The following is a 27283-nucleotide window of genomic DNA, read 5'->3' as shown; positions in this document are numbered from 1 at the left end:
AAGATCCTCCAGAGCGAGAAATGTTTTATGTGGCAATTCTTGCTCTAGCTTTTAGACGATATTTTGGAAAGAGATCCCTTTGAATATCTCACAGTTCAGGGTATTTGAAAGTTGGTCATGCAAGCTAAAGAACCCTTTTAAAGGGGTTGTACAGTGATTTAATATTGATAACCTATCCTCAAGAGAGGTCATCAATATCAGATCGTTGGGGGTCCGACTCCAGCATTCTGTAGATCAGCTATTTGAAGAGGTAGTGATGCTACAACTGTTTGTCCCTTTCACTTGACTTGAAGTTCGTCGCCTCTATAAGCAAGAACATATGCAGGAAATTTGAAGAAAGTAGTGCTCGCATGAGTGCCACCATGACCTATCCCTTGGATAGGTCATCAATATTAAAACACTGCACAACCACATTCCAGTAAGTAGGACTGAATTGCAGTTCCTGACAGGTGCCTCAATGGGGGTGGTGCTGTGCAGAGTTAAAAATAAGAAATGGCCACTGTGATTAATGCTAGGTTCACATAAGATTTGTGAACTCCCGTTGTCTGTTACAGCAGAGGAACAGACTACCAGAATTCACCATATCCGAGGTAGCCGGATACAGCCACACCACTGGATTTCCATGGACTATAATGGTATCCGATCGTTTTCGGGCATAAATGTCAGCTTTCGGCCGGACAAAATGTCCTGCATGCAGCACTTTTTGTCCAAAAACAATCTGGCCAAAGGTTGGCATCAAGGGGGTTGCCGGATGTTCGATCCCTACTGATCTAATATTCATGACCTATCCTGAGTAGGGATGAGCAAACCCAGACTTCACCAGGTTCGGTTGGGTTAGGAATTCCGTTATAACGGAATATAATGGAATTCGTAGACGCAATGCAAAGTGGAAGCCTTTAAGAGGCATTCTGTTCTAAAACATAATAACAGAAGTCTATGGCCAAGAATAACAAATCTGTCTAGTTTCCATTATGGAGGACTTTGTTTTCTGTCATGCATAACGGAAACCAGATGGATCAATTATGCTTGGCCATAGACTTCTATTATGATGGATCAAAACGCAATACCTCTTAAAGGCTTCTGTCTTGTGATCTGTCTATGAATTCCGTTATAACTGAACATATAATGGAATTCCTAACCCACCCGAACACCGAACCCGGTAAAGTTTGGGTTCGCTCATCCCTAATCCCGAGAATAGGTCATCAATATTCTACTCCTGGAAAATCCTTTTAATTATTATATATGCTGGAAACTGGCATAATTTATGCCTCACATTTACACCAGCTCATAGCTAGAATGAATTTGTCTTTCTGGTGCACAGAGAGCCAGAAGAGGTGCCAAATAATGATGAGCGAACTTCTGTTTTCAAGTTCGGGGTGCAAGGTTCGGGTTATCTAAGAATTCCATTATGGATTCCGCTACCACGGACCATAAGTTATGGTCCGTCTTTGTGGAATCCATAACAGAATTCTTAGATAACCCGAACCTTGTACTCTGAACTTGAAAACAGAAGTTCGCTCAACACTAGTGCCAAATTATTTTGAGACCTTCACCTCTGGTGCATCTTACTTCAGTGCACGTCTTATGAAGGCCGCCATATCAAACACTAGTCTTAATAAATTCCACCCATACTGTTTCCGTATGTACACTATTGATTGACTAGATGATGAGGATGCTTTATCATATGGGTAGGAGTTGTGTTTTTATGTTTGAGCATTTGCTCTCTATACACATAGGAAAGATACAAAAGTAAAAATATTAAAGAAACCAAGGTATCACCTTCTTTGTCAGGGGTGAGTTTCTGCCTTAGGAGATGGTTTACAATGGCGCTCATGCATGTATAGCACTGTAGTCCAGCTGTGTTCCAACTCAAACATGTCAGTATAGCGATAGCTTCGTCTACTTCTTCATGTCGGAGGTACTGAGAGACCAGCTCCACAGGTCCCAGCTGTCCTCTGGATAAAGCACCTTTGTAAAGAACAGCAAATATAAAACACAACATAATGAGCAAAAAAGCAACACAGTTTGGTCAATTGTAGCAGAATGTGAATGTATCAGGGATAACACTGTGAATACTCATTTACGGCTGTATTTATCCTCCATTATACCACTTATCGTTATGGCTTCATGCAGGGGGGTAGCTATAGGGAATGCAGAGATAGCGCCCCAAGAGCCTGAGGGGGCCCAAAGACCCTTATGAGACATAAGACACCGGTAATATAGAAAGTGCATGCTGGTCAAGTTACACCTTTAGCTGGAGGGAAGGGGTTAGGTCAAGAATTTGGCATGGGGTGGGGTGGGGGGCACAAAGCACTGAGGGAAGAGAGGCCCAAGCTGAACTCATGCATGAAGCCAGAGGCAGAGCTAAAGGCTCATGGGTCCTGATGTAAAAGGAAATATTGCGTGCGTAGAAATGTATGTTGGCACATGGGTTGCCCACAGTTCTGTTGACAGGGCTGCTTTGTGGCCATGATCTTCCTTAGTGCTACTTACACTAGATTCATGACTTCGGTTCACAACGGAACTGTGACCACCATGATAGAAACATAGAATGTGTCGGCAGATAAGAACCATTTGGCCCATCTAGTCTGCCCAATATACTGAATACGTAATATGATGGATTCGCTTTTTCAAATTCATAAATCCTGTTAGACCTAAAATGACCTAACTGATCTATAATGTGTTCAGTCAGGGTCCCTGGTATTTTTGAAAGATATAAAAATATTGCATGAAAAAAAACAAAAAACTAAAACATGCAAATGTGAAAAGAACCTTAATAAGGTTCCCCAATCCTTTACATGTGACGGTCTATCCTAATCACTATCTGATCAGTGGGGGGCTGACACTACGCATCCCTGTCAATCAGCTGTTGTAGCATCAGTGCAATGGACGGAGCTGGAAACTGCAGGGTTACTCACATTTAATTTAATTGGGGAAGTGCAGCAGTAACCAGCTCTGTCCACTGCACAATGGACAGAGCTGTGCAATTCTGACACCGACTTCAGGCGCCAGAACTACCTCAGAACAGCTAGTTGGTGGGGTGTGAGGTGTCGGACCCCCACCGTTCAGATAGGCAACTATTTGTAAAAGGCTTTAAGACGTTATTCTTCACATCACGTTATGGCCCTGATCAGTATATACATAGGACTACGGTCACTTGATTTGTTAAGCCGGTATTTGTCATTGTTCTCTTTTTTTTTCCTTTCTTTGCGGTGTACAATGGAAGCCAATGGACAATGTGTCCCACTGTATGCCTGGGATACATTGAAGTCTTCCATTGGAAGCAGAATCGGGAGCATTTTCCTGGCGTATACATCACAAAAAAGGGTGAAAACTTGATGGCAGAAGGGCTTAATAAAGAAAGTTTACATCCGAGAATGAAATAGAAACACATTTTACAGAGTCACTAAGACACTTCCATAACTCTGCATGTTACATAATGCATCATACCAATCTGGGCGTAAATTGTTAGGAGGCAATTTATACAAAACCTCTGCCCAAAAAATTGTTTTACAAATTTCATCACATTTGTCTAATATCCAAAGCAAGGGTGTTACTTGTAGTTTAGTCGTTCATGGTACTTGCTCTCGTTGGCAGAACCACAAGGCTTGTAAGATAATAAGGAAAGGATTTATTATTTATCAGTTGTTGCATCCCCAGAAGTCAATTGATCTCATTAACAAGGAGAGTCCGGCCGGAGCACTGCTTAACCTTATTAGAGTGACACAGAGGAGACAGTAACCGCAACACAAAAAGAAAAACAGTAACGATCCCCTATAAGTAAACTCCGGCTGAAATAATGAATCGAAAGGGAAAAGAGCAATTTTACACTGTGAAAAATACTTCATCTAAATGCAAACAATGAATTTCAACGTGTGAGAAATCTCAGTGGTTGAGGTGAAACATCTTTCCCCCTTTAGATGCTTGACCTCACTTGGATGGTGCACTTCTTGGTAGAAGGAGGTGACAGCCAACTCGTAGCCTAATTGATTTAAGAACAGTGTCTAGGGAGGCCGTCCAATTAAATTTACAAGATGGCAATTAGCTGGAAGGCCTCTAAATCCCTGCACTGCGAGCGCTCTGGCCTGTGTGAGAACACAAATGTGTCGGAGATAGCAAGTCAAGGGCCTTTTTTTCCACAAAGGCTGCTGTGAGCGGCGTCACTGGGGAGAGAGAAAAATAAACTCGAGGCCTAAGATCACAGAATGTGGTCTGTTGAAAAGGTAAAGCAATTTAAAGGACTATTAAGACAATGTAAATCCAGTAGTTTTACCCGTGTTTTTGTCTTATGAAACCAATGAATGGACTGATAAACTGTGTACTGCCAGGGTGACATCCACAAGCTATGGCAACATAAACAAGGGGAAGGGCTACAAATAAGGAGGGCCATGAAACCAGACTGAACGATGGGTGGTTCAAACACTATAGGCTATGTTCACCTCACATTATGTGGAGGATCTCCCAGTGTATACCTCCAGTGACTGCCTGAGGGCAACGCAGTTAGACATGAAATAAAGTCTCTTCTCATTAAAGGAGTTAGCCAAACTATAAAACATGCCCCCCAATGCCTGTGCCCCTCGTATACATTATACTTACTTGCTCCCTGGCACCCACATCACTCCTGCTCCCCGCACGGTCGCCGCTGGATCTCCAGTGATACTAAGGAAGCTTGTCCCCGCCGCGGCCTGCTATTGGTTGCCCCCACCCCCATATGTTTTGCATATGACGCAAGATGCAGCGGCGGACGTGCGGGGATCAGGTGCAACGCGGGTGTCGGGGTACGTATGATCTATACGAGGGGACCAGGCATTTTGGGGGCAGGTTTTATATTTTGAATAACCCCTTTAAGAATCTTCTTGGAATCTTCCTTTCTACCACTGATGACAGAAAGTGTGTGCATGGGAGGGGATGTCAGTGCGTCTTATAGGGCGAATACCATGAGCACTTCCATTATATACAGCAGGACCACCAGGAAGCAGTGAATACAGCGGTCCCTGTGCTTGCTCTGTACTCACTGCTTCCTGGACTTCTCCTGCAGGCTCTGCATGCTGTGACTACTCACAGTGTAAGGACATAGGCACGCTCTGTGACCTCACGCTGTGCAACGTTAATTTACAGCACGGCCCAGAATAAAGCGCACTAGGTCTCAGGAGCGGCGGCGGATGGAAGAAGAGAGGTAAATAGATTTTTTGGTTGTCTGAGTTGCAGTCTAATCAGAATTAGGGGTCTGATCTAAGGTCAGATTGGGGGTCTGAGCTGTGGTCTAATCAGCACTGGGGGTCTAATATGAGATCTGTTTGGGGGTCTGATAAACATTGGGGATCTGATGAAAAAAAATTATATTTTCTTATTTTCCTCCCCTAAGACCTAGGTGCGTTTTATAGGGTGAAAAATAAGGTAGATTATGAGCCTCAAAGTGACAGGGGCTGATGTGTGTGCGATAATCTCTGTATAGTGCTACAGAATATGTATGCTCTGCTTTACCAAAGAGGTTTTACAACGTGGAAAAACATCTGCGATAATTCGGTGCATTTTTTATACATATAAAATGGAAGAAATAGGAAATCAGTGTTTGTGAGACATCTCACTGGCCACATTGTGTCTGAAATTTAACTAAACCACGGAAACCAATACTGATAGTTCTACCAATTAATTAACTATTGTGGAAAACATCTGATTTCCATTTACCTTATTTTCCACTTTATAAGATTGGGGGAAAGTGACAGTGTGTCTTATAAAAGCGCTGGTCTTTCTCCGAGCTGCACTGTCCTGACTGCGTATAGCATCAGGATGTAGTACGCGCACTATGACCTGATGCTGTATGTAGTCAGGTCACACTGCAGGCCCGTAGAAGACCATGGAGCTGTGAGCACAGGAGAGAGAGCTGGATCTGTGGAGTGGTGGCGGGGGAGGAGAGGTAAGTTTATTTGTTTCATCTCTCATGGGGTCTGATCTGAGCTCAAATATGGGGGTTTGATCGGACTGACATGGGGTTCTGATCTGATATAGGGATCTGATCTGAGGTCTGATTTGGAAATCTGATCTGAGGTGTGATGAAGGGGTCTGATCTGAAGTCTGATGAAGGGTCTAATAAAGATTGGAGGTCTGTTCTTAAGTCTGATAAAAAAAAAAAAAAGTTTTTCCTTATTTTCCTCAAAATCCTAGGTGTGTCTTAATATAAGGTGCGTCTTATAAGGCAAAAAATATGGTAGTTATGTCCAACCAACTGATCTACAACTATTTTGAAACCAAGTCTGCCAGAATGACTCATAAAGCAATACATCTTCTAGAGATGCCATCCTTCACTATGTCAGAACACTAAAAGCATAATTAAGAACAGTACAACGAGATAACAGAGACGGGCGTAAAATGTTATTTGCCAATAAAAGGATTAAACACATTATATAACAAAACTATCAGCTAGGATCCTACCAGAAACATAATCCACCACTGCCTGATATGGAGATATTCATCTAGATTATCCGTTGTCAGGCTTCGGTCACAAGTACATTACGCTCATCTTAGCTTCTGCATTGTTTTCTACATTTGAAGAACACAAAAATGTGTGCACAGAATAGTTTATTTTGCTAATTTAGGTATATCCAGAGCAATGCGGAAATATATACGTATGTTATACTGTGAGCGTAGCTCCTGAATGGGTTGTACCAAGAAAAATACCCCCGATCCTCTGAATCTTTGTGATCGGTGAGGGTTCAATTGATGGGGATCCCGTTTACAAATCTGCCAGGTTGATCATGTGCTTTGCCACCACATGCATTCACTCCGGTACTGCTAGAGACAGCCAAGTACTGCTCCCAGCTAAAAAAAAAGTTATCACAAACTCCAGTGCTTATAGTGAAAGACCAGGATTGAATTGGCAGGTAGAGCGGAAACACCTAAACCCATGCCATTTCCACTCTGGTGTAAAAAAATGTCACATACTGTATTTTGAGGAGTGTGGTCAATATAATTGTGCTCACACAATGGGGGAGATACAGTACAGACCAAAAGTTTGGACACACCTTCTCATTCAAAGAGTTTTCTTTATTTTCATGACTATGAAAATTGTAGATTCACACTGAAGGCATCAAAACTATGAATTAACACATGTGGAATTATATACATAACAAAAAAGTGTGAAACAACTGAAAATATGTCATATTCTAGGTTCTTCAAAGTAGCCACCTTTTGCTTTGATTACTGCTTTGCACACTCTTGGCATTCTCTTGATGAGCTTCAAGAGGTAGTCACCTGAAATGGTCTTCCAACAGTATTGAAGGAGTTCCCAGAGATGCTTAGCACTTGTTGGCCCTTTTGCCTTCACTCTGCGGTCCAGCTCACCCCAAACCATCTCGATTGGTCTGTGAAGGTTCTCATTTATCCAGGTCATGGTATATCTGTAAAGAATAAATCAAGGCAACTGGACGTACTGTAGATTTCTTGAAAACGTTTCACTCGTTCTTCCAACGAGCTTTCTCATTTCTGAGTGACTGTACAAAAATTCTGGGAACAAATATGTAACTGAATCAACATCTGGTAATATCAATCAACACATCAACATCTGGGTATAATTACCAGATGTTGATTCAGTTACATATTTATTCCCAGAATTTTTGTACAGTCACTCAGATTCGAGAAAGCTCGTCGGAAGAACAAGTGAAACGTTTTCAAGAAATGTACAGTACGTCCAGTTGCCTTGATTTATTCTTTACAGATACATCTCGATTGGGTTCAGGTCCGGTGATTGTGGAGGCCAGGTCATCTGGCACAGCACCCCATCACTTTCCTTCATGGTCAAATAGCCCTTACACAGCCTGGAGGTGTGTTTGGGGTCATTGTCCTGTTGAAAAATAAATGATGGTCCAACTAAACGCAAACCGGATGGAATAGCAAGATGCTGTGGTAGCCATGCTGGTTCAGTATGCCTTCAATTTTGAATAAATCCCCAACAGTGTCACCAGCAAAGCACCCCCACACCATCACACCTCCTCCCCCATGCTTCACGGTGGGAACCAGGCATGTAGAGTCCATCCGTTCACCTTTTCTGCATCGCACAAAGACACGGTGGTTGGAACCAAAGATCTCAAATTTGGACTCCTCAACCAAAGCACAGATTTCAACTGGTCTAATCTCCATTCCTTGTGTTCTTTAGCCCAAACAAGTCTCTTCTGCTTGTTGCCTGTCCTTAGCAGTGGTTTCCTAGCAGATATTCTACCATGAAGGCCTGATTCACACAGTCTCCTCTTAACAGTTGTTCTAGAGATGTGTCTGCTGCTAGAACTGTGTGCCATTGACCTGGTCTCTAATCTGAGCTGCTGTTAACCTGCGATTTCTGAGGCTGATGACTCGGATGAACTTCTCCGCCGCAGCAGAGGTGACTCTTGGTCTTCCTTTCCTGGGGCGGTCCGCATGTGAGCCAGTTTCTTTGTAGCGCTTGATGGTTTTTGTGACTGCACTTGGGGACACTTTCAAAGTTTTCCCAATTTTTCGGACTGACTGACCTTCATTTCTTAAAGTAATGATGGCCACTCGTTTTTGTTTACTTAGCTGCTTTTTTCTTGCCATAATACAAATTCTATTCAGTAGGACTATCAGCTGTGTATCCACCTAACTTCTCCACAACGCAACTGATGGTCCCAACCCCATTTATAAGGCAAGAAATCCAACTTATTAAACCTGACAGGGCACACCTGTGAAGTGAAAACCATTTCAGGTGACTACCTCTTGAAGCTCATCAAGAGAATGCCAAGAGTGTGCAAAGCAGTAATCAAAGCAAAAGGTGGCTACTTTGAAGAACCTAGAATATGACATATTTTTAGTTGTTTCACACTTTTTTGTTATGTATATAATTGCACATGTGTTAATTCATAGTTTTGATGCCTTCAGTGTGAATCTCCAATTTTCATAGTCATGAAAATAAAGAAAACACTTTGAATGAGAAGCTGTGTCCAAACTTTTGGTTTGTACTGTATATCGAGGCCAGCTTATCCATCCGCCAGTCTTGATCTCCCTGCACTTGCGTGAGATGTGCCTGATTTTTAAGAGGCAGAAGTCTCCTAATAAATCAGATGTGGTGCGTCAGAAACTGAAATCTTCAGCTAGACTCCGCCTCTTTCTGGCGAAAGTTATAGTAAATGCGGCAGCGGCGCTAAGCTACACCCCTTCCACAAAGTCACGTCCCCTTTTCTCAGAACAAAGTGCAGAGAAGCTCAAAAAGTCGCATATTATGGTGTACAGATGCCGTGCTCCATAATGTGCGACTTTTTTATGCCACAATTGTGGTGTACAGGGCTTAATAAATGTCGCCCAATGGGTCTCATGTATAAAACCTGTTCTAAGAAAATGTATTGCCCATAGCATCCAGTTATATCCCGGCTCATTTTAAAGTTTGCGGAAGGTGAACAATAGAATCTCATCTGTTACTATAGTATCACACAGCACTTTTTGGGCATTAAACCAATACCACCAATACCAATCTATTAAAATTCTTCAATCTTTACCTTAGCTGAAAGAGGGTAAGAAGACACTATAACAATTTGCTTGTGTATATATGTGTGTATGCCACTTCAAAAGCGTATATTCCAGTTTAGCGATTTTCAGCATTAATTGACAGGAAACAACACACTTCCTAATAGTGATTGTTTGCCTGTAATGCCTGGTTTTCCTGCACTATTGTGGTCACATGATATTTTCCCACCCACTGTGTTGGATCCCTATCCCGATGACATCATGTCTAAGTCCGAGGAGTAGCGAGGCTTGTAAGGCTCTGCCCTGTAGACACAACATCATCAATGACCTTTCCTCTCAGGGCGGTCTTCTGCTCATGCTTCTGGACCCTGCCCTGTAGATGTGATGTCAGCAATGATGCGGTTTTTTTTTTTCCAGCAGGGCTTCAATCAGGCTTGGTTCCAAGTGTTTACATACAGGCTAACTGCATACAATCTCCCTCCATTTTTACTTATGCTGTTTATCAGTCACCATAAATAATATGTTCCGTACAGTGTGTATGTTTACAATATGTTCCGTACAGTGTGTGTGTTTACAGGGATGCCAAATGTTTTGTGATATATAATATAAAAAATAAAAATAAAACAGTAACACTATAAGGCATAAAAAAAAACAAAAAAACATTTTTACAGCAGAGCTTTTCTATAGAGATGTGGAGTAAAGCAGCTGCTTACTTTAGAGAGGGTGTAGGGTTCATATCTTACTGAGAACTGTAAAATAATCTTCATAGTAAACTTAAAATAGAATTTTTATTTCCAGTTTTATTCTTTTACGGTAAAAGTTAAAATTTTCTGCAAAGTTGTTACAAAATAAAACTAATAAAGCAAAAACAAAGTTTTTGTAACAAAATTAGTATGAAATATCATAAAACGGTATTTGGTATCCTTGCAATCATAATAAGCTGTACAATACTGTGCATTATTTATGGTGAATGGCGCAATTCTGTTCCCTTAATTTCAGTAATATACTATATTTAATGTTATGGCTGTGAAGAAAATATCTTTTTAACCACTTCAGCCCCGCTAGCTAAAACCCCCTTAATGACCAGGCCACTTTTTACACTTCTGCACAACACTACTTTCACAGTTTATCGCTCGGTCATGCAACTTACCACCCAAATAAATTTTACCTCCTTTTCTTCTCACTAATAGAGCTTTCATTTGGTGGTATTTTATTGCTGCTGACATTTTTACTTTTTTTGTTATTAATCGAAATTTAACGATTTTTTTGCAAAAAAATGACATTTTTCACTTTAAGCTGTAAAATTTTGCAAAAAAAACGACATCCATAAATAAATTTTTCGCTAAATTTATTGTTCTACATGTCTTTGATTAAAAAAAAATGTTTGGGCAAAAAAAAAAAAAATGGTTTGGGTAAAGCGTTTAAAAACTATGGTACAAAAATGTGAATTTCCGCTTTTTGAAGCAGCTCTGACTTTCTGAGCACCTGTCATGTTTCCTGAGGTTCTACAATGCCCAGACAGTAGAAAACCCCCACAAATGACCCCATTTCGGAAAGTAGACACCCTAAGGTATTCGCTGATGGGCATAGTGAGTTCATAAAACTTTTTATTTTTTTTCACAAGTTAGCGGAAAATTATGATTTTATTTAAATTATTATTTTTTCTTACAAAGTCTCATATTCCACTAACTTGCGACAAAAAATAAAAAATTCTAGGAACTCGCCGTGCCCATCACGGAATACCTTGGGGTGTCTTCTTTCCAAAATGGGGTCACTTGTGGGGTAGTTATACTGCCCTGGCAATTTAGGGGCCCAAATGTGTGAGAAGTACTTTGCAATCAAAATGTGTAAAAAATGGCCTGCGAAATCCAAAAGGTGCACTTTGGAATATGTGCCCCTTTGCCCACCTTGGGTGCAAAAAAGTGTCACACATCTGGTATCGCCGTACTCAGGAGAAGTTGGGGAATGTGTTTTGGGGTGTCATTTTACATATAACCATGCTGGGTGAGAGAAATATCTTGGCAAAAGATAACTTTTCCCATTTTTTTTTATACAAAGTTGGCATTTGACCAAGATATTTATCTCACCCAGCATGGGTATATGTAAAATGACACCCCAAAACACATTGCCCAACTTCTCCTGAGTACGGCGATACCAGATGTGTGACACTTTTTTGCAGCCTAGATGCGCAAAGCGGCCCAAATTCCTTTTAGGAGGGCATTTTTAGACATTTGGATCCCAGACTTCTTCTCACACTTTCGGGCCCCTAAAAAGCCAGGGCAGTATAAATACCCCACATGTGACCCTTACTTTGGAAAGAAGACACCCCAAGGTATTCAATGAGGGGCATGGCGAGTTCATAGAATTTTTTTTTTTTTTGCATAAGTTAGCGGAAATTGATTTTTTTTGTTTTTTTCTCACAAAGTCTCACTTTCCGCTAACTTAGGACTAAAATTTCAATCTTTCATGGACTCAATATGCCCCTCACGGAATACCTTGGGGTGTCTTCTTTCCGAAATGGGGTCACATGTGGGGTATTTATACTGCCCTGGCTTTTTAGGGGCCCTAAAGCGTGAGAAGAAGTCTGGAATATAAATGTCTAAAAATGTTTACGCATTTGGATTCCGTGAGGGGTATGGTGAGTTCATGTGAGATTTTATTTTTTGACACAAGTTAGTGGAATATGAGACTTTGTTTTTTCTTACAAACAAAAAAATATATATATTTCCGCTAACTTGGGCCAAAAAAATGTCTGAATGGAGCCTTACAGGGGGTGATCAATGACAGGGGGGTGATCACCCATATAGACTCCCTGATCACCCCCCTGGTAAGGCTCCATTCAGACGTCCGTATGATTTTTAAGGATCCATGGATCGGATCCGCAAAACACATGCGGACGTCTGAATGGAGCCTTACAAGGGGGTGATCAATGACAGGGGGTGATCAGGGAGTGTATATGGGTGATCACCCCCTGTCATTGATCACCCCCCTGTCATTGATCACCCCCCTGTAAGGCTCCATTCAGACGTCCGTATGATTTTTACGGATCCATGGATAAATGGATCGGATCCGCAAAACACATGCGGACGTCTGAATGGAGCCTTACAGGGGGGTGATCAATGACAGGGGGTGATCACCCCCCCTATAAGGCTCCATTCAGACGTCCGTATGATTTTTACGGATCCATGGATACATGGATCGGATCCGCAAAACACATGCGGACGTCTGAATGGAGCCTTACAGGGGGGTGATCAATGACAGGGGGTGATCAGGGTGATGACCCCCCTGTCATTGATCACCCCCCCTGTAAGGCTACATTCAGACGTCCGTATGATTTTTACAGATACATGGATACATGGATCGGATCCGCAAAACACATGCGGACGTCTGAATGGAGCCTTACAGGGGGGTGATCAATGACAGGGGGTGATCAGGGTGATCACCCCCCTGTCATTGATCACCCCCCCTGTAAGGCTCCATTCAGACGTCCGTATGATTTTTACAGATCCATGGATACATGGATCGGATCCGCAAAACACATGCGGACGTCTGAATGGAGCCTTACAGGGGGGTTATCAATGACAGGGGGTGATCAGGGAGTGTATATGGGTGATCACCCCCCTGTAAGGCTCCATTCAGACGTCCGTATGATTTTTACGGATACATGGATCGGATGCGCAAAACACATGCGGACGTCTGAATGGAGCCTTACAGGGGGGTGATCAATGACAGGGGGTGATCAGGGAGTGTATATGGGTGATCACCCGCCTGTCATTGATCACCCCCCTGTAAGGCTCCATTCAGACGTCCGCATGTGTTTTGCGGATCCGATCCATGTATCCGTGGATCCGTAAAAATCATACGGACGTCTGAACGGAGCCTGACAGGGGGGTGATCAGGGAGTTTATATGGGGTGATCAGGGGTTAATAAGTGACGGGGGGGGGGGGTAGTGTAGTGTGGTGTTTGGTGTGACTTTACTGACCTACCTGTGTCCTCTGGTGGTCGATCCTAACAAAAGGGACCACCAGAGGACCAGGTAGCAGGTATATTAGACGCTGTTATCAAAACAGCGTCTAATATGCCTGTTAGGGGTTAAAAAAAATCAGATCTCCAGCCTGCCAGCGAGCGATCGCAGCTGGCAGGCTGGAGATCCACTCGCTTACCTTCCGTTCCTGTGAGCGCGCGCGCCTGTGTGCGCGCGTTCACAGGAAATCCTGGCCCTCGCGAGATGACTCATATATGCGTGACTCTGCGCAGGGCCGCCGCCTCCGGACCGCACATCTGCGTTAGGCGGTCCGGAGGCGGTTAAGCACTGAAAATCTAGCCCTTCCTACAGAATAGGCATCTAGTGTAATGGTAACTCTTCTGTCTGACATACAGAAGAACTGGGGTTGAAATCCTGATGAAGACCTTTAAATATTTTGTTTTTTGTAAAAGTCTATGTGGTGGAAAAGGGCCCATCCCCCAACCCATATTCAACACAGCTTCATAAATATTCACTGCACTTAAGTGAATACGAATGGGGCTGCTGGGCCCTGTTTGGGTCTATGATGCTCCAGCTGGGAGGGGAGGCAGAGACCTAATGCTACAGACACTCCCCATGAGCTTTGCGCTGGGATGTCAACACAGAGTGGGGGGCACAGATTGTAAGTATGTTGGGGAAGTCAAAATTCACTCACAATTAAGTCGGATTTAAATTATGCAGTAAGGTTGACTGCTGGCGTTATTTTCTTTTTTGTGTGTAACCAGAAAATCCCTTTAACCCTTTCAGGACCCAGCCATTTTAACCTTAAAGGGGTTCTGCACTTTGTTTAAACTGATGATCTATCCTCTGATGATCCGACACCCGGGACCCTCGCCGATCCGCTGTTTGAGAAGGCAGTGGCGCTATAGCAGCGCCGCGGCCTTCTCACTGTTTACCGCAGGCCCAGTGACGTCTCGTCTAGTATCAACTTGCCTGGGCGAGGCTAAGCTCCATTCAAGTGAACAGAGCTTAGCCGCACCCTGGCAAGTTGATACTAGTCGTGATGTCACTGGGCCAACGGTAAACAGTGAGAAGGCTGTGGTGCTGCTGGAGCGCCGCTGCCTTCTCAAACAGCGGATCGGCGGGGGTCCCAGGTGTCGGACCCCCGCCGATCAGATGCTGATGATCTATCCAGAGGATAGATCATCAGTTTAAACAAAGTGCAAAACCCCTTTAAGGATCAGGAATTTTTTAGCAAATCTGACTTGTGTCACTTTATGTAGTAATAACTTTAAAGGGCTTCTGTCACCCCACTAAAGTGTTTTTTTTTTTTTTGGGCTAGTGAAATTAGTTATATTGCGATATATGACAATATAATTGTGTTACTTACTTTGATCCAGCAGTTTCTGCAAAAAACGAAGTTTTATAATATGTAAATTCGGTCTCTACCAGCAAGTAGGGCGGCTACTTGCTGGTAGCTGCTGCAGAAATCCGCCCCCTCGTCGTGTTGATTGACAGGGCCAGCCGGGATCTCCTCCTCCGGCCAGCCCTGTCGGCATTTCAAAAATCGCGCGCCTGTGTTGATTCGGCGCAGGCGCTCTGAGATGAGGAGGCTCGTCTCCTCAGCACTCCCTCAGTGCGCCTGCGCCGATGACATCTTCTATTTCGGTGATGTCATCGGCGCAGGCGCACTGAGGGAGTTCTGAGGAGACGAGCCTCCTCATCTCAGAGCGCCTGCGCCGAATCAACACAGGCGCGCGATTTTTGAAATGCCGACAGGGCTGGCCGGAGGAGGAGATCCCGGCTGGCCCTGTCAATCAACACGACGAGGGGGCGGATTTCTGCAGCAGCTACCAGCAAGTAGCCGCCCTACTTGCTGGTAGAGACCGAATTTACATATATTAAAACTTCGTTTTTTGCAGAAACTGCTGGATCAAAGTAAGTAACACAATTATATTGTCATATATCACAATATAACTAATTTCACTAGCCCAAAAAAAACAAAAACACTTTAGTGGGGTGACAGAAGCCCTTTAAAACGCTTTTACTTATACAGGCCATTCTGAGATTGGTTTTTTGTCACATATTATAATTCATGACAGTGGTAAAATTGAGTAAAAAAATGTCATTTTTATTTATAAAAATAAATAAAGAACAAATTTACCAAAAATTTGGAACAATTTGCAAATTTCCAAATTTCTATTTCTCTACTTTTATAATAGATAGTAATAACTCCAAAAATAGTTACTACTTTACATTCCCCATATGTCTACTTCATGTTTGGATCATTTTGTGAATGCCATTTTATTTTTGGGGGATGTTACAAGGCTTAGAAGTTTAGAAGCAAATCTTGAAATTTTTCAGAAAATTTCCAAAACCCAGTTTTTGTGGACCAGTTCAGGTCTGAAGTCCCTTTGTGAGGCTTACATAATAGAAACCACTCAAAAATGACCCCATTTTGGAAACTACACCCCTCAAGGTAGTCAAAACTGATTTTACAAAACTTTGTTAACCCTTTAGGTGTTCCACAAGAATTAATGGAAAAATGGTGAGGACATTTCAGAATCACTTTTTTTTGGCAGATTTTCCATTTTAATCAATTATTTCCAATAACAAAGCAAGGGTTAACAGCCAAACAAAACTCAATATTTATTGCCCTGATTCTGTAGTTTACAGAAACACCCCATATGTAGTTGTAATCTGCTGTACGGGCACACGGCAGGGCGCAGAAGGAAAGGAAAGCCATATGGTTTTTGGTAGGCAGATTTTACCGGGATAATTTTAAGCTGCCATGTCACATTTGAAGACCCCCTGATGCACCTCTACACTACAGTAGAAACTTAAAAAAAAAAAAAAAAAAAGAACCCATTTTGGAAACTACGGGATAAGGTGGCAATTTTGTTGGTACTATTTTAGGGTACATATGATTTTTGGTTGCTCTATATTACACTTTTTGTGAGGCAAGGTAACAAAAATAGCTGTTTTGGTACAGTTTTTATTTACAATGTTCATCTGACAGGTTAGATCATGTGGTATTTTTATAGAACAGGTTGTTATGGACGCAACAATACCAAATATTTTTACCTATAGTTTTACATAATAAAGCATTTTTGAATTCCATATTCTGAAAGACATAGTATATTTTTAGGGAGACTGTCATGTAGAGGCTCATTTTTTCTGGCATGAGATGCCGGTTTGATTGGTAATATTTTAGGGAGCGTATGACTTTTTGATCGCTTGGTATTACACTTTTTGTGATGTAAGGTGGCACAATTAAATTATTTTTTTTTTTACGGTGTTCACCTGAGGAATTAGGTCACGTGATATTTTTATACAGCAGGTTCTTATGGACGCGGCGATACCTAAAATATATACTTTTTTTTACATTCATTTAAGTTTTACACAATAACAGCAATTTTTTTTATAAAAAAATTAAATAAAAAAATCATGTTTTAGTGTTTCCATAATCTGAGAGCACTATTTTTTTTTTTTTTTTGGGCGATTGTCTTAGGTAGGGGCTCATCTTTTTTGCGAAATGAAGTGACGGTTTGATTGGTACTATTTTGGGGGGCATATGACTTTTTGATCGCTTGCAATTGCACTTTTTGTGATGTAAGGTGACACTGTTTTTATTTTATAATTTTTACAGTGTTCACCTGAGGGGTTAGGTCATGTGGTATTTTTAAAGAGCAGGTTGTTATGGACGTGGCGATATCTAATATGTATACTTTTTTTTTTTTTTTACATTTAACACAAAAAATATAATTTTTGAAACAAAAAAAATCATGTTTTAGTGTCTCCATAGTCTGAGAGCCATATTCTTTTTACATTTTTTGGCCGATTGTCTTAGGTAGGGGCTCATTTTTGCGGGATGAGGTGACTGTTAGATTGCTACTATTTTGGGTGCATACGCCTTTTTAATCGCTTGGTGTTACATTTTTTGTGATGTAAGGTGACAAAAAAAAGTTTTTTTTAGCACAGTTTTAAAAAAAAATTGATGGTGTTCATCTGAGGGGTCCGGTCATGTGATATTTTTATAGAGCCGGTTGATACGGACTCATTGATACCTAATATGTCTAGTTTTATTTTTTCCCTACGCTTTTTTTTTTACTTGAAACTTTTACATTTTTTTTGTAAAACTTAATTTTTTTTTAACTTTACTTTTTTGTCCCACTCTGGAACTTCAACTTTTTGGGGTCTGATCCCCTTTACAATGCATGACAATACTTCTGTATTGCCATGCATTGGCTGTAAGTGTATTACACACTGTAATATATACACTTTTTTCTTTCCGCTACTTTAATGATGCTGCCTTAATTACTTTTTTTGTGGGATGAATATGATTAGGCAGTAGTACAACAAAAGAATAGATAAGCGGTGACCATCACCTAATGTTAATGGTGGATTCTGTGTGCTCTATGTACAAGTGATATCCTTCATTGTAATTCTACCTATCATGATAATGATAAAAAGTGATCTGTACAGACTGAGAATGGTGCCTATTATTATGTTTAGCGGCCAGTGCAAAAACTATAGGATTATTTTTTTTTTTTAATAAGATACACCAGGCATCCTCAAAATGCAGCCCTCCAGCTTTTGCAAAACTACAATTCCCAGCATGCCCAAACAGCCTACAGGTATCAGCCTACAGCAGGGCATTGTGGGAGTTGTAGTTTTTCAACAGCTGGAGGGCCGTAGTTTGAGGATGCCTGATATACACTTTATTGGCAAAAGGATTGTGACACCTAGGCATTAATATGAAGTTGGTCCCTTTTTTGCAGCTAAAACAGCTTCTGCTGTTCTGAATAGGCTTTCTACAAAATTTTGGCGTGTAGGAATTTTTTCCCATTTGTCCAGGAAAGCGTTTTTGGGGTCAGACAATGATCTTTGATGACAGGGCCTGGCTCACAATTCATGTTCTAATTCATCCCAAATGTGTTCATTGAAATTGAGGTCAGGGCTCTGTATGAATCAGTCAGTTTCTTCCACACCAAACTCATCCAACCATGTAGTTCGTCTTCATGGACCTTGCTTTGCGCACTGGGGCAACATCATAATGAAACACGAAAAGGCCTTTCCCATACTGTTCCCACAAAGTTGGAAGCATATAATTGTACAAAATGTCTTGCTTTGCTGAAACATTAAGATTTCCCTTCCTTGGAACAAAAGGGTCTAGACCAAATTCAGAAAAACAACCCCATATCATTATCCCTCTTCTACTAAACTTTACAGTTGGCACAATGCAGTCAGGCAGGTAATGTTCTCCTGGCATTCACCAAACCCAGACTCATCTATCAGACTGCTGGCTAGAGAAGAGTGATTCTTCACTCCAGGGAACACGTTTGAACTGTTCCAGATTACAGAGGCAGCATGTTTTACACCACTCCCTCTCACACTTGGCATTGTGCTTGGTGATGTAAGGCTTACATGTAGCTGCTCAGTCATGGAAACCTATGCCATGAAGTTCTCGACACAACACAGTTTTTGTACTTATGTTAATGACAGAGGAGGCTTGGAGCTCTGCAGTTACTGAGTCGGCAGAGCATTATTGACTTTTATACACAATGCACAGTGGCGTAACTAGAGTGCTATGGACCCCATGGCAAACTTTGGATCGGGGCCCACTCCATCACGCCGTGCCCGGTCGCACCCTCTGTTTCCGCAATTGTCACACCTCTGGTCCCTGATCGCCCAGTAATGTCTCTCACTGCCCCCCTGTAGTGCCCCCCACTGCCCTCAGTAATGTCCCCAGTAGTGCCACCCACATCCCCTAGTAGTGTTCACCACTGCCCCAATAATGTCTCTAGTAGTGTCCCCCCACAGCCCCTAGTAGTGTCCCCCCACAGCCCCCAATAATGGGCCCCAATGCCCCAGTAGTGCCCCCACAGCCCCTAGTAGTGCCCCCCACAGCCGCTAGGAGTGTCCCCCACTGCCTCCAGTAATGGCCCCAGTAGTGCCCCCCACAGCCCCCAGTAATGTCCTCAGTAGTGTCGCCCACTGCCCCATGAGTCCCTCCCACAGCCCCTAGTAGTGTCCCCCACTGCCCCAGTAATGTCCCCAGTAGTGTCCCCCACTGACCCCATTAATGTCCCCAGTAGTGTCCCCGACTGCCCCAGTAATGCCTCCCACAGCCCTCCACAGCCCCTAGTAGTGTCCCCCACTGCCTCCAGTAATGGCCCCAGTAGTGCCCCCCACAGCCCCTAATAGGGTCCCCCACAACCCCCAGTAATGTCCTCAGTAGTGTCGCCCACTGCCCCCATTAGTGCCTCCCACAGTCCCTAGTAGTGTCCCCCACTGCCCCAGTAATATCCCCAGTAGTGTCCCCCCACAGCCCCCAGTAAAGTCCCCAGCAGTGTCCCCCACTGCTCACAGTAGTGTCCCCCACTGCCGCCATTACTGTCCCCAGTAGTGTCCCCCACTGCCCCAGTAATGTCCCCAGTAGTGCCTCCCACAGCCCCTTGTAGTGTCCCCGACTGCCCACAGTCTTCATGTAACAGGGCCCAGCATTTTCACCGCCGGGCTAGGTTGCACCCTCAGCAACTGCGATCGTTACACCCCTGATGAAGCACCTCAAAGCTCGGCGACCCCGCTCTGTAACTTTATGTGGTCTGCCATTTTTGCTCCTAAGTGCCTCCACTTTGCAATAATAGTACTCAAAAGTTGATCATAGAAAGTCTAGGAATGGATACATTTCATAACCTGATTTGTTGCAGCGGTGACAATGATAAAATGGTTGCACCATCCTAAAATGGTATAAATAAAAACTACAGATCGCCCTCCAAAAAACATGAGCCCTCATACAGTTCCGTCGGCATAAAAATGTAAAAAGTAATGGATGTTAAAATATGGTGACATAATGCAATCTTTATTTCCTATTAAAACATTTTTTAATTTTTTTTAAGATGAGTAAAACATGACAAAAATGAATTTGGTAACTTCATAATCATATTTACCTACAGAATAAAGTTAACATGTTATTTATCTAAGGTGACTGATCGCTGAGGCGCCCCTGCGCTGAGAACCCCACCAATAACCACAGGAATCCCATGTCCCTTGTTTGAATGGAGTGGTAATCGAGCACACATTCTGCTGCTGCATTCACAGTCTATACTACTGACAGAGACAGCCAAAGGCAGTACTTTGCCATCTTCATCAGTCCTATACATTTTGGACGGGGCAGCAGTGTACATATTGCACCATTCTGTCTCTCTTCCCTTTTACTTGTAGGCTGAAAGTCCTTCTTCTTTTCTTTTGGTCTCTTTATTCTGTAAATTTGTATCATATGTGCCATTTATATGTACCTTCATATGTTATGTATTAATCCACCTCTTTTTCATAGGTACAGCTCTACATAAAATAATGATAATAATAATATCGCAAGTTCCGCTGCAGGTAACAGAAAAAAACACAACTTCAGCGGCAGCGATTACCTTCATCCAACATTTGCATCCATAATATACAGTGCGTTTAGAAAGTCTTCAGACCCTTTCACTTTTTGTCACATTTTTTGTTGTTGCAGTCTTGTCCTAAAAAAAATAAACCTTTCATGTTCCCCCTCATCATTCTGCATTCAGTACCCCTTAATGAGAAACTGAAAACAGAATTTGTAGAAATGTTTGCAAATTTATTAAAACAAAAAAAAACTAAAATTTTGCATGGATATAAGTATTCAGATGCTTTACTATGACACAACATTTAGGTATGGGGGCATCCCATTTATTTTCATAATCTTTGAGAATCTACATCTTGATTGGACATGATTTGGAAAGACACAGCCCTGTCTATGTAAGGTCTCACAGCTGACAATGCATATCAGAGCAAAAATCAAGCCATGTGAAGGAAAGAACTGCCTATAGAGTACAGAGACAGGATTGTGTGAGGGAACAGATCTGGTGAAGGGTACAAAAAATGTCTGCTGCACTGAAAGTCACCAAGAGCACAGTGGCCTCTATAATTCTTAAATGGAAGAAGTTTGGAATAACCAGGACTCTTCCTAGCGCTGAGCACCCCTCCAACTATGTGATCAGGGGAAAAAGCGCCTTGGTAAGGGTACTTACACACTAGCATTTTTCTTTTCCGGTATTGAGTTCCGTCACAGGGGCTCAATACCGGAAAAAAACTGATCAGTTTTATCCTAATGCATTCTGAAAGGAGAGCATTCTGTTCAGGATGCATCAGATCAGTCCCTCTTATCTTTTTTGGCCGGAGAAAATACCGCAGCATGCTGTATTTTTGTCTCCGGCCAAAAATCCTGAACACTTGCCGGAATGCCGTATGCAGCATTAATTTCCATTGAAATGTGTTAGTGCCGGAAACGGCATTAAAATTGCCACATTGACGGATCCGTTCTTCTGGTCCGCGCATGTGCAGACTTTTAAATCTGTGAAAATATTTAAATACCGGATCCGTTTTTCCGGATGACACCGGAGAGACGGATCTGGTATTTCAATGCATTTTTCCAGACGGATCTGCCTGACAAATGCCATCCATTTGCGTCCGGATTGCCGGATCCTCTGCCGCAAGTGTGAAAGTACCCTAAGAGAGGTGACCAAGAACCCAGTGTTCACTCTGGCTAAGCTACAGTGATAATGTGGAAAGATGGGAGAAACTTCCAGAACATCAACAATCAGTGCAGCACTCCACCAATAGCAGAATGGCCAGAAAGAAACTTACCCTCAGTAAGAAACACATGAAAGTTTGCGGGGAAAAAAACCACCGAAACAACTCTCAGACTGTAACAAGATTCTCTGGTCTGATGAAAACAAGATTGAACTTTCTGGCCTCAATTCTAAGTGTCCTGTTTGAAAGAAACCAGGCACTGCCAATCATCTGCCCAATAACATCCCTACAGTGAAGCATGGTGGTGGCAGCATCATGTTGTGGGGGTGCTTTTCAGCGGATGCTTAGGGAGACTGGTCAATGTCAATATCGCAGGTCCGGGAATTGTGGAGGGTTGTTTTGTTGGATAACCCCTTTAATGGAGCAAAGTACAGAGATATTCTTAATGAAAACCAGATCTAGAGTTCTCCGGACCTTAGAATAGGCCAAAGGTTTACCTTCCAACAAGACAATGACCCTAAGCACACAGCCAAGACAACACAGGAATACAGACAACTTTGTGAATATCCTTGAGTGGCCCCAGCCAGGGCTCTGACTTGAACCTAATACAATGTCTCTGGAGAGACCTGAAAATGGCTGTCCACAGACGGTCCCATCCAACCTGACAGGACTGGAGAGGATCTGTAGAGAAGAATGGCAGAAAATCCCCAAATCCAGGGGTGCGAACCTTATGGCATCATGCCCAAGAAGACTGGAGGCTGTAATTGCTGCCAAAGGTACTTCAACTAAGTCCTCAGTAAAGGGTCTGAATACTTATGGCAATATTTTAGTTTTCCTTTTCAGTTAATTAACAAAGATTTCGAACATTCTGTTTTCACCTTCTCATTATGGGGTATTGAGTGCAGAATGACGGTGAAAAATTTTAGCAGACTCTGACATAACAAAATGCGAAAAAAGTAAAACGGTCCGAAGACTTTCCCAACGCAATGTATAACAATTATTTAAAAGCTGTAAAATCTTGGATTTTTTTCTTACTAAAAAGATGAAACCAATTCAGTTGATAAACAATACAGACTCCGCTTGATAAGATTTTCATAGACCAATGTAACAAAGCAACTTGTGAAATCCACCAATGTTCGTTTTGTGCCTCTACATTTGGCTGACTGATGCTGGCCAGTAACGCTGCCAATGTGCAGTACACTTGGCCTTGTTTCCAAGTCTAATTCCCTGTTGATTTAAGGACTTGTGAAATAACACAACACTGAAAGACTGAATCACAAACCAGTTTTGCCTTTTTGCCATAGTACATAGTACTTCAGCATCTACTCATAGCGTAACATTTTGTATTCCTGCCATTGCCACTTTAATCCACAATACACAAGCTGTGTTCCTGCTTCCCACGAGCAGCAGAGAACAAGTGTTTTACCAGTCAGTCGCTTTTTATGATTCTGGATTACTGTTTTTCTTTCAGTATGAAATGAGAAAAAGTCAGCTTGTGCTCCTAGCAAAGGTTCCTCATGTCCATGAGTTGTATCTTCATTATACTCAACAATATGTTACTAGGTATACACTTATTTTATATATATATATATATATATATATATCATACAGGGCGGGCCCCCACTTGGAGCCCAATTCTATGAGCCATAAAGGAGAGCTGTATGAGCGGCTCTCGTTCTGGTGGACTTGAGTCAGCCATGCATTACAAGGACATCCATTTGTCTGAATGTAACACAACATTTCACTTCCAGCCTCAACTTCCCCCGAAAAGTCAGCTGTTTGCAGGGGATACTGGGAGTGGAGTGGGACATTGAGCGATCAGCTTATCGGCCTGGGGGTTGTATCCTGAACGGGGATGTCTCTGATGGGAACACCCTTTTAAAGACGTATAAACCTTCTGATAACTCAAACAAATTTGTCCATTGGGTGTGAAGAATGCTTCAATTTTATAATTTATAATTTACAAGAGGTCCAATTAAGACCTTTGTCATGAGCCCTGAAACACCTTAATAAATACACAGCTTGGGCAATAACCACCAGGGTGGGAGACATGGCAGATGTTTTGGGAGTAGCTATGCACAATATAGGCTGAACCACAGCCAAAATGTTTGCAAGGGGAATCGAAGCGGTACTAAAAGGTAATCATTAAAAGTGATTGTCTTGTCACGTACAAACCCATCACTTCTTGTCGACAAAGCAATCTCTGTGGTGAATAATCACATGCCAAATATTACTTACCTGGCCGCCAACATTTTTCCTTTCTTCATGTATACAATACAGCTTTTGCCAGTAACAACTTTAGTTAAAGGGCATCTGTTGGCAAGAAACTGGCTGACCTGTTATATATGCGCTTGGAGACATCTGTGTTTGTAGCAACTTCATTTGGGCCTGTCTTGCTGAGAAAAATGATGTTTTAATATATGCAAATGATTCCTCTAGGAGCAACGGGGGCGTTGCCATTACACCTAGAGGCTCTGCTCTCTCTGCAACTGCCGCACCATCTGCACTTAGATTGACAGGGTCAGGCACTGAATACATCAGGCATGCTCAACCTGCGGCCCTCCAGCTGTCGCAAAACTACAAATCCCAGCATGCCAGAACAGCCTACAGCTATCAGCCTACAGAAGGGCATTGTGGGAGTTGTAGTTTTACAACAGCTGGAGGGCCGCAAGTTGAGCATGGCTGGAATACATCATCACACCTGGCCCTGTCAAAGTGGAGAGGGCACAGCAGTTGCAGAAAGAGCAGATTCCTTAGGTGTAATGGCAACGCCCCCGTTGCTCCTAGAGGATCATTTGTATATATTAAAACTTCATTTTTCTCAGTAATGCGGGCACATATGAACATGGGACCAACACAGATGCCTTCAGCTGCCAAGTGCACATGTAACAGGTCCTCCAACTTCATAGGTAGAAATCTGCCAACAAATGCCCTTTAATGTGGGGTTATCAAAGAAATGGGAGGTAAGTAACCAGTCCTGAGCTAGACGTATACCATTCAAAAGGAAAATCTCAGTGCAACTAATAATTAAGCACATAACTGGACTACATAAAAAAATACATTGTATATTTATATTCTAATATCTTACCAAGCTTGAACTGAAGAGCTCCTAAGGGTCCTCCGTGAAATCTCAGAAAGAGAAGATTATATATATCAGCACTGTCAATGCATTGGGCTGTGGTATGAGGGTAAGTCCACTTCATGTCCACCAGGCTGCTGGACACCTCAAACTGTTTACTGCATTGTAGGGTGGATGTTGGCGCAAGGTTTTCAGCAAGAAGCTGGACTTTAATAGGAGACAGTGCCATGTCAAATATCTGAAGCTCCCCTTGATTGTTGCTAAGCACAAAAATACATCCAGCAGGGTGCCACTGGACTAACGCCGGCAAAACATCAGCCTGGGCCAGAAGAGTCACCCTGCGTTGAGACTCATAAAGAATTACTGAAGAATCTTCACAGCCAAGAACAAGCTTGTCCTCGGCCCTGTTCCTCCCACAGCTTATAGCTCGGGAATTGAGGGGAATTTTAGTGACTGAAATGCACTGCATTTTGCTTCTTGCACATTCATAGATGCAGCTGTCAGCCATAGGTCCCTTGTCTGAGCTCAATGGGTTCTCTACTGTATGGACCTGGTAAGGCTGAGTAATGCTGAAGCTAGCATCGAGCACATCTCCCTCTGTGCGGATGTAAGTCAACACCTAAGAAGAAAAAACAAAGATGTATACTTAAGGGGGGACATGTATAAACAATTACATACAGAGACCCATAGACAGTTAAAATACACAAATCAAAAATGTCAATGTTAAGAGACCCTTGACCTGAGCTTGAAAATGACTTGCGCCATAAGATGTCTTGCAGAGAGAAGCCGTTGTGCAAGCTGAGCAACTATTTAGTCTTTTTTATCTTCTACTAGAAGATAACGGTGCAGACTGGATGCTGGGAGGAGGAGTTTGTTGGTATAAGAACTTGCCACGGCTAAAGACAGTGCAGCCTAAGTTATCATGTAGCTTGGTTTCTAATATTACATATAAAGGTCATGCTGAATTCACTGCTTTCAATATTAAAAGTCTCATAACGTTATAATAAATTTAAGGGGGGAGACATTTGTCACATGTTCTTGGTTTCTCTCCACAAAGAACCTTACTGCGACAGAAGAGCAAAATAAGTATTATTTCAACAGTTTTAAAGAAAAAAAAAATCATAAACTATAGTGCACAATATCAGTAAACTGCTAAACAAATGTCAAGAACTACTTCAAAGAAAATATTCTTGGATAAATTACCATTAGCACCAACACTTGGCAGCACTTCCTGCTTTAGTCACTGGACCCATTCCTTCCCCGTTACTTAAAATCTATGGACACTAGAGATGAGCGAATCGAATCAGACGAAGTGGAATTCTATCCAAATTTCAGGAAAAATTTGACTCGCAACGAATGCTAACATCCTCGCGCTTCGTGGTAACGAGTCACAATTTTTTCCAAAATGGCCGCTACAAGGACAGCTACATGTGTGAGGACATGGGGCGAAGAACTCGGGGAAGGCGGGCTGACCCATAATGCCAGCCATGCAGCCAATCAGCAGCCAGCCCTGGGATGTCACAGCCCTATAAATCCGGTGGCCATCTTAGAGTCAGACATTTTTAAGCGTTCTGAGTGCAGGGACAGACGTGAGAAGGCGCTAGGGACAGCAAATGGAAAAACCTGATTGTGAAAAAAAACTGAAAAAATGATTCATAAGTGCAGGAAAAGGATAGGGAGTAATCATTTCACAGTATCTTAGTGCAGGGCGAGACGTCAGAAGGCGCTAGGGACAGTGCTAGAAAATCGATTTACAAGTGCAGGGAAAGATTAATTGGGGATCCAAATAGCCATTAGACAGCTCTGTCATTCCAGCAATTTGTTCTTGGGGTGCAAGTGCTATGTTGAAAAGCCTTTAGTGGCTTATATATTTTCAAACAAGAAAAATATATACGCAATTCACTTCTGCAGGTATATGTGTTGAAAGCGTACAGAAAGAAAAAAATATACGCACTTCACTGGTGCACTCATTTGTGGCAAAAGCGTTTAGTGGCCTATTTCATTTTAGGAAGAAAAAAATATATGCACTTCATTGGTGCAGTTATTTGTGGCAAAAGTGTTCAGTGGCCCAGTTCATATAAGAAAGAAAAAAAATATACGCACTTCACTGGTGCAGTTATTTGTGGCAAAAGGGTTTAGTGGCCTATTTAATTATAGGAAGTAAAAAATATATGCACTTCATTGGTGCAGTTTTTTGTGGCAAAAGCGTTTA

General features: G+C 42.3%; 1 protein-coding gene across 3 annotated transcripts in view; it reads right to left on the bottom strand.

Annotated features, from left to right (window-relative positions):
• The window catches only part of LOC122934711 (WD repeat containing planar cell polarity effector), a 404198-nt gene that overhangs the window by 202028 nt on the left and 174887 nt on the right, over positions 1-27283 (bottom strand). For all 3 annotated transcript variants that reach the window (XM_044290369.1, XM_044290370.1, XM_044290368.1), the window contains exons 10-11: positions 25081-25690; positions 1780-1968 (exon numbers count right to left, since the gene is read on the bottom strand). In XM_044290369.1, coding sequence (XP_044146304.1) covers positions 1780-1968; positions 25081-25690 — 799 coding nt within the window. The remainder of the gene's footprint in view (positions 1-1779; positions 1969-25080; positions 25691-27283) is intronic.

Source organism: Bufo gargarizans, chromosome 4 (assembly GCF_014858855.1).
Source record: "Bufo gargarizans isolate SCDJY-AF-19 chromosome 4, ASM1485885v1, whole genome shotgun sequence".
NCBI classification, from domain to species: domain Eukaryota; kingdom Metazoa; phylum Chordata; class Amphibia; order Anura; family Bufonidae; genus Bufo; species Bufo gargarizans.
Note: the sequence above shows the minus strand (reverse complement) of the source record. Positions and strands in the feature narration are given on the sequence as shown.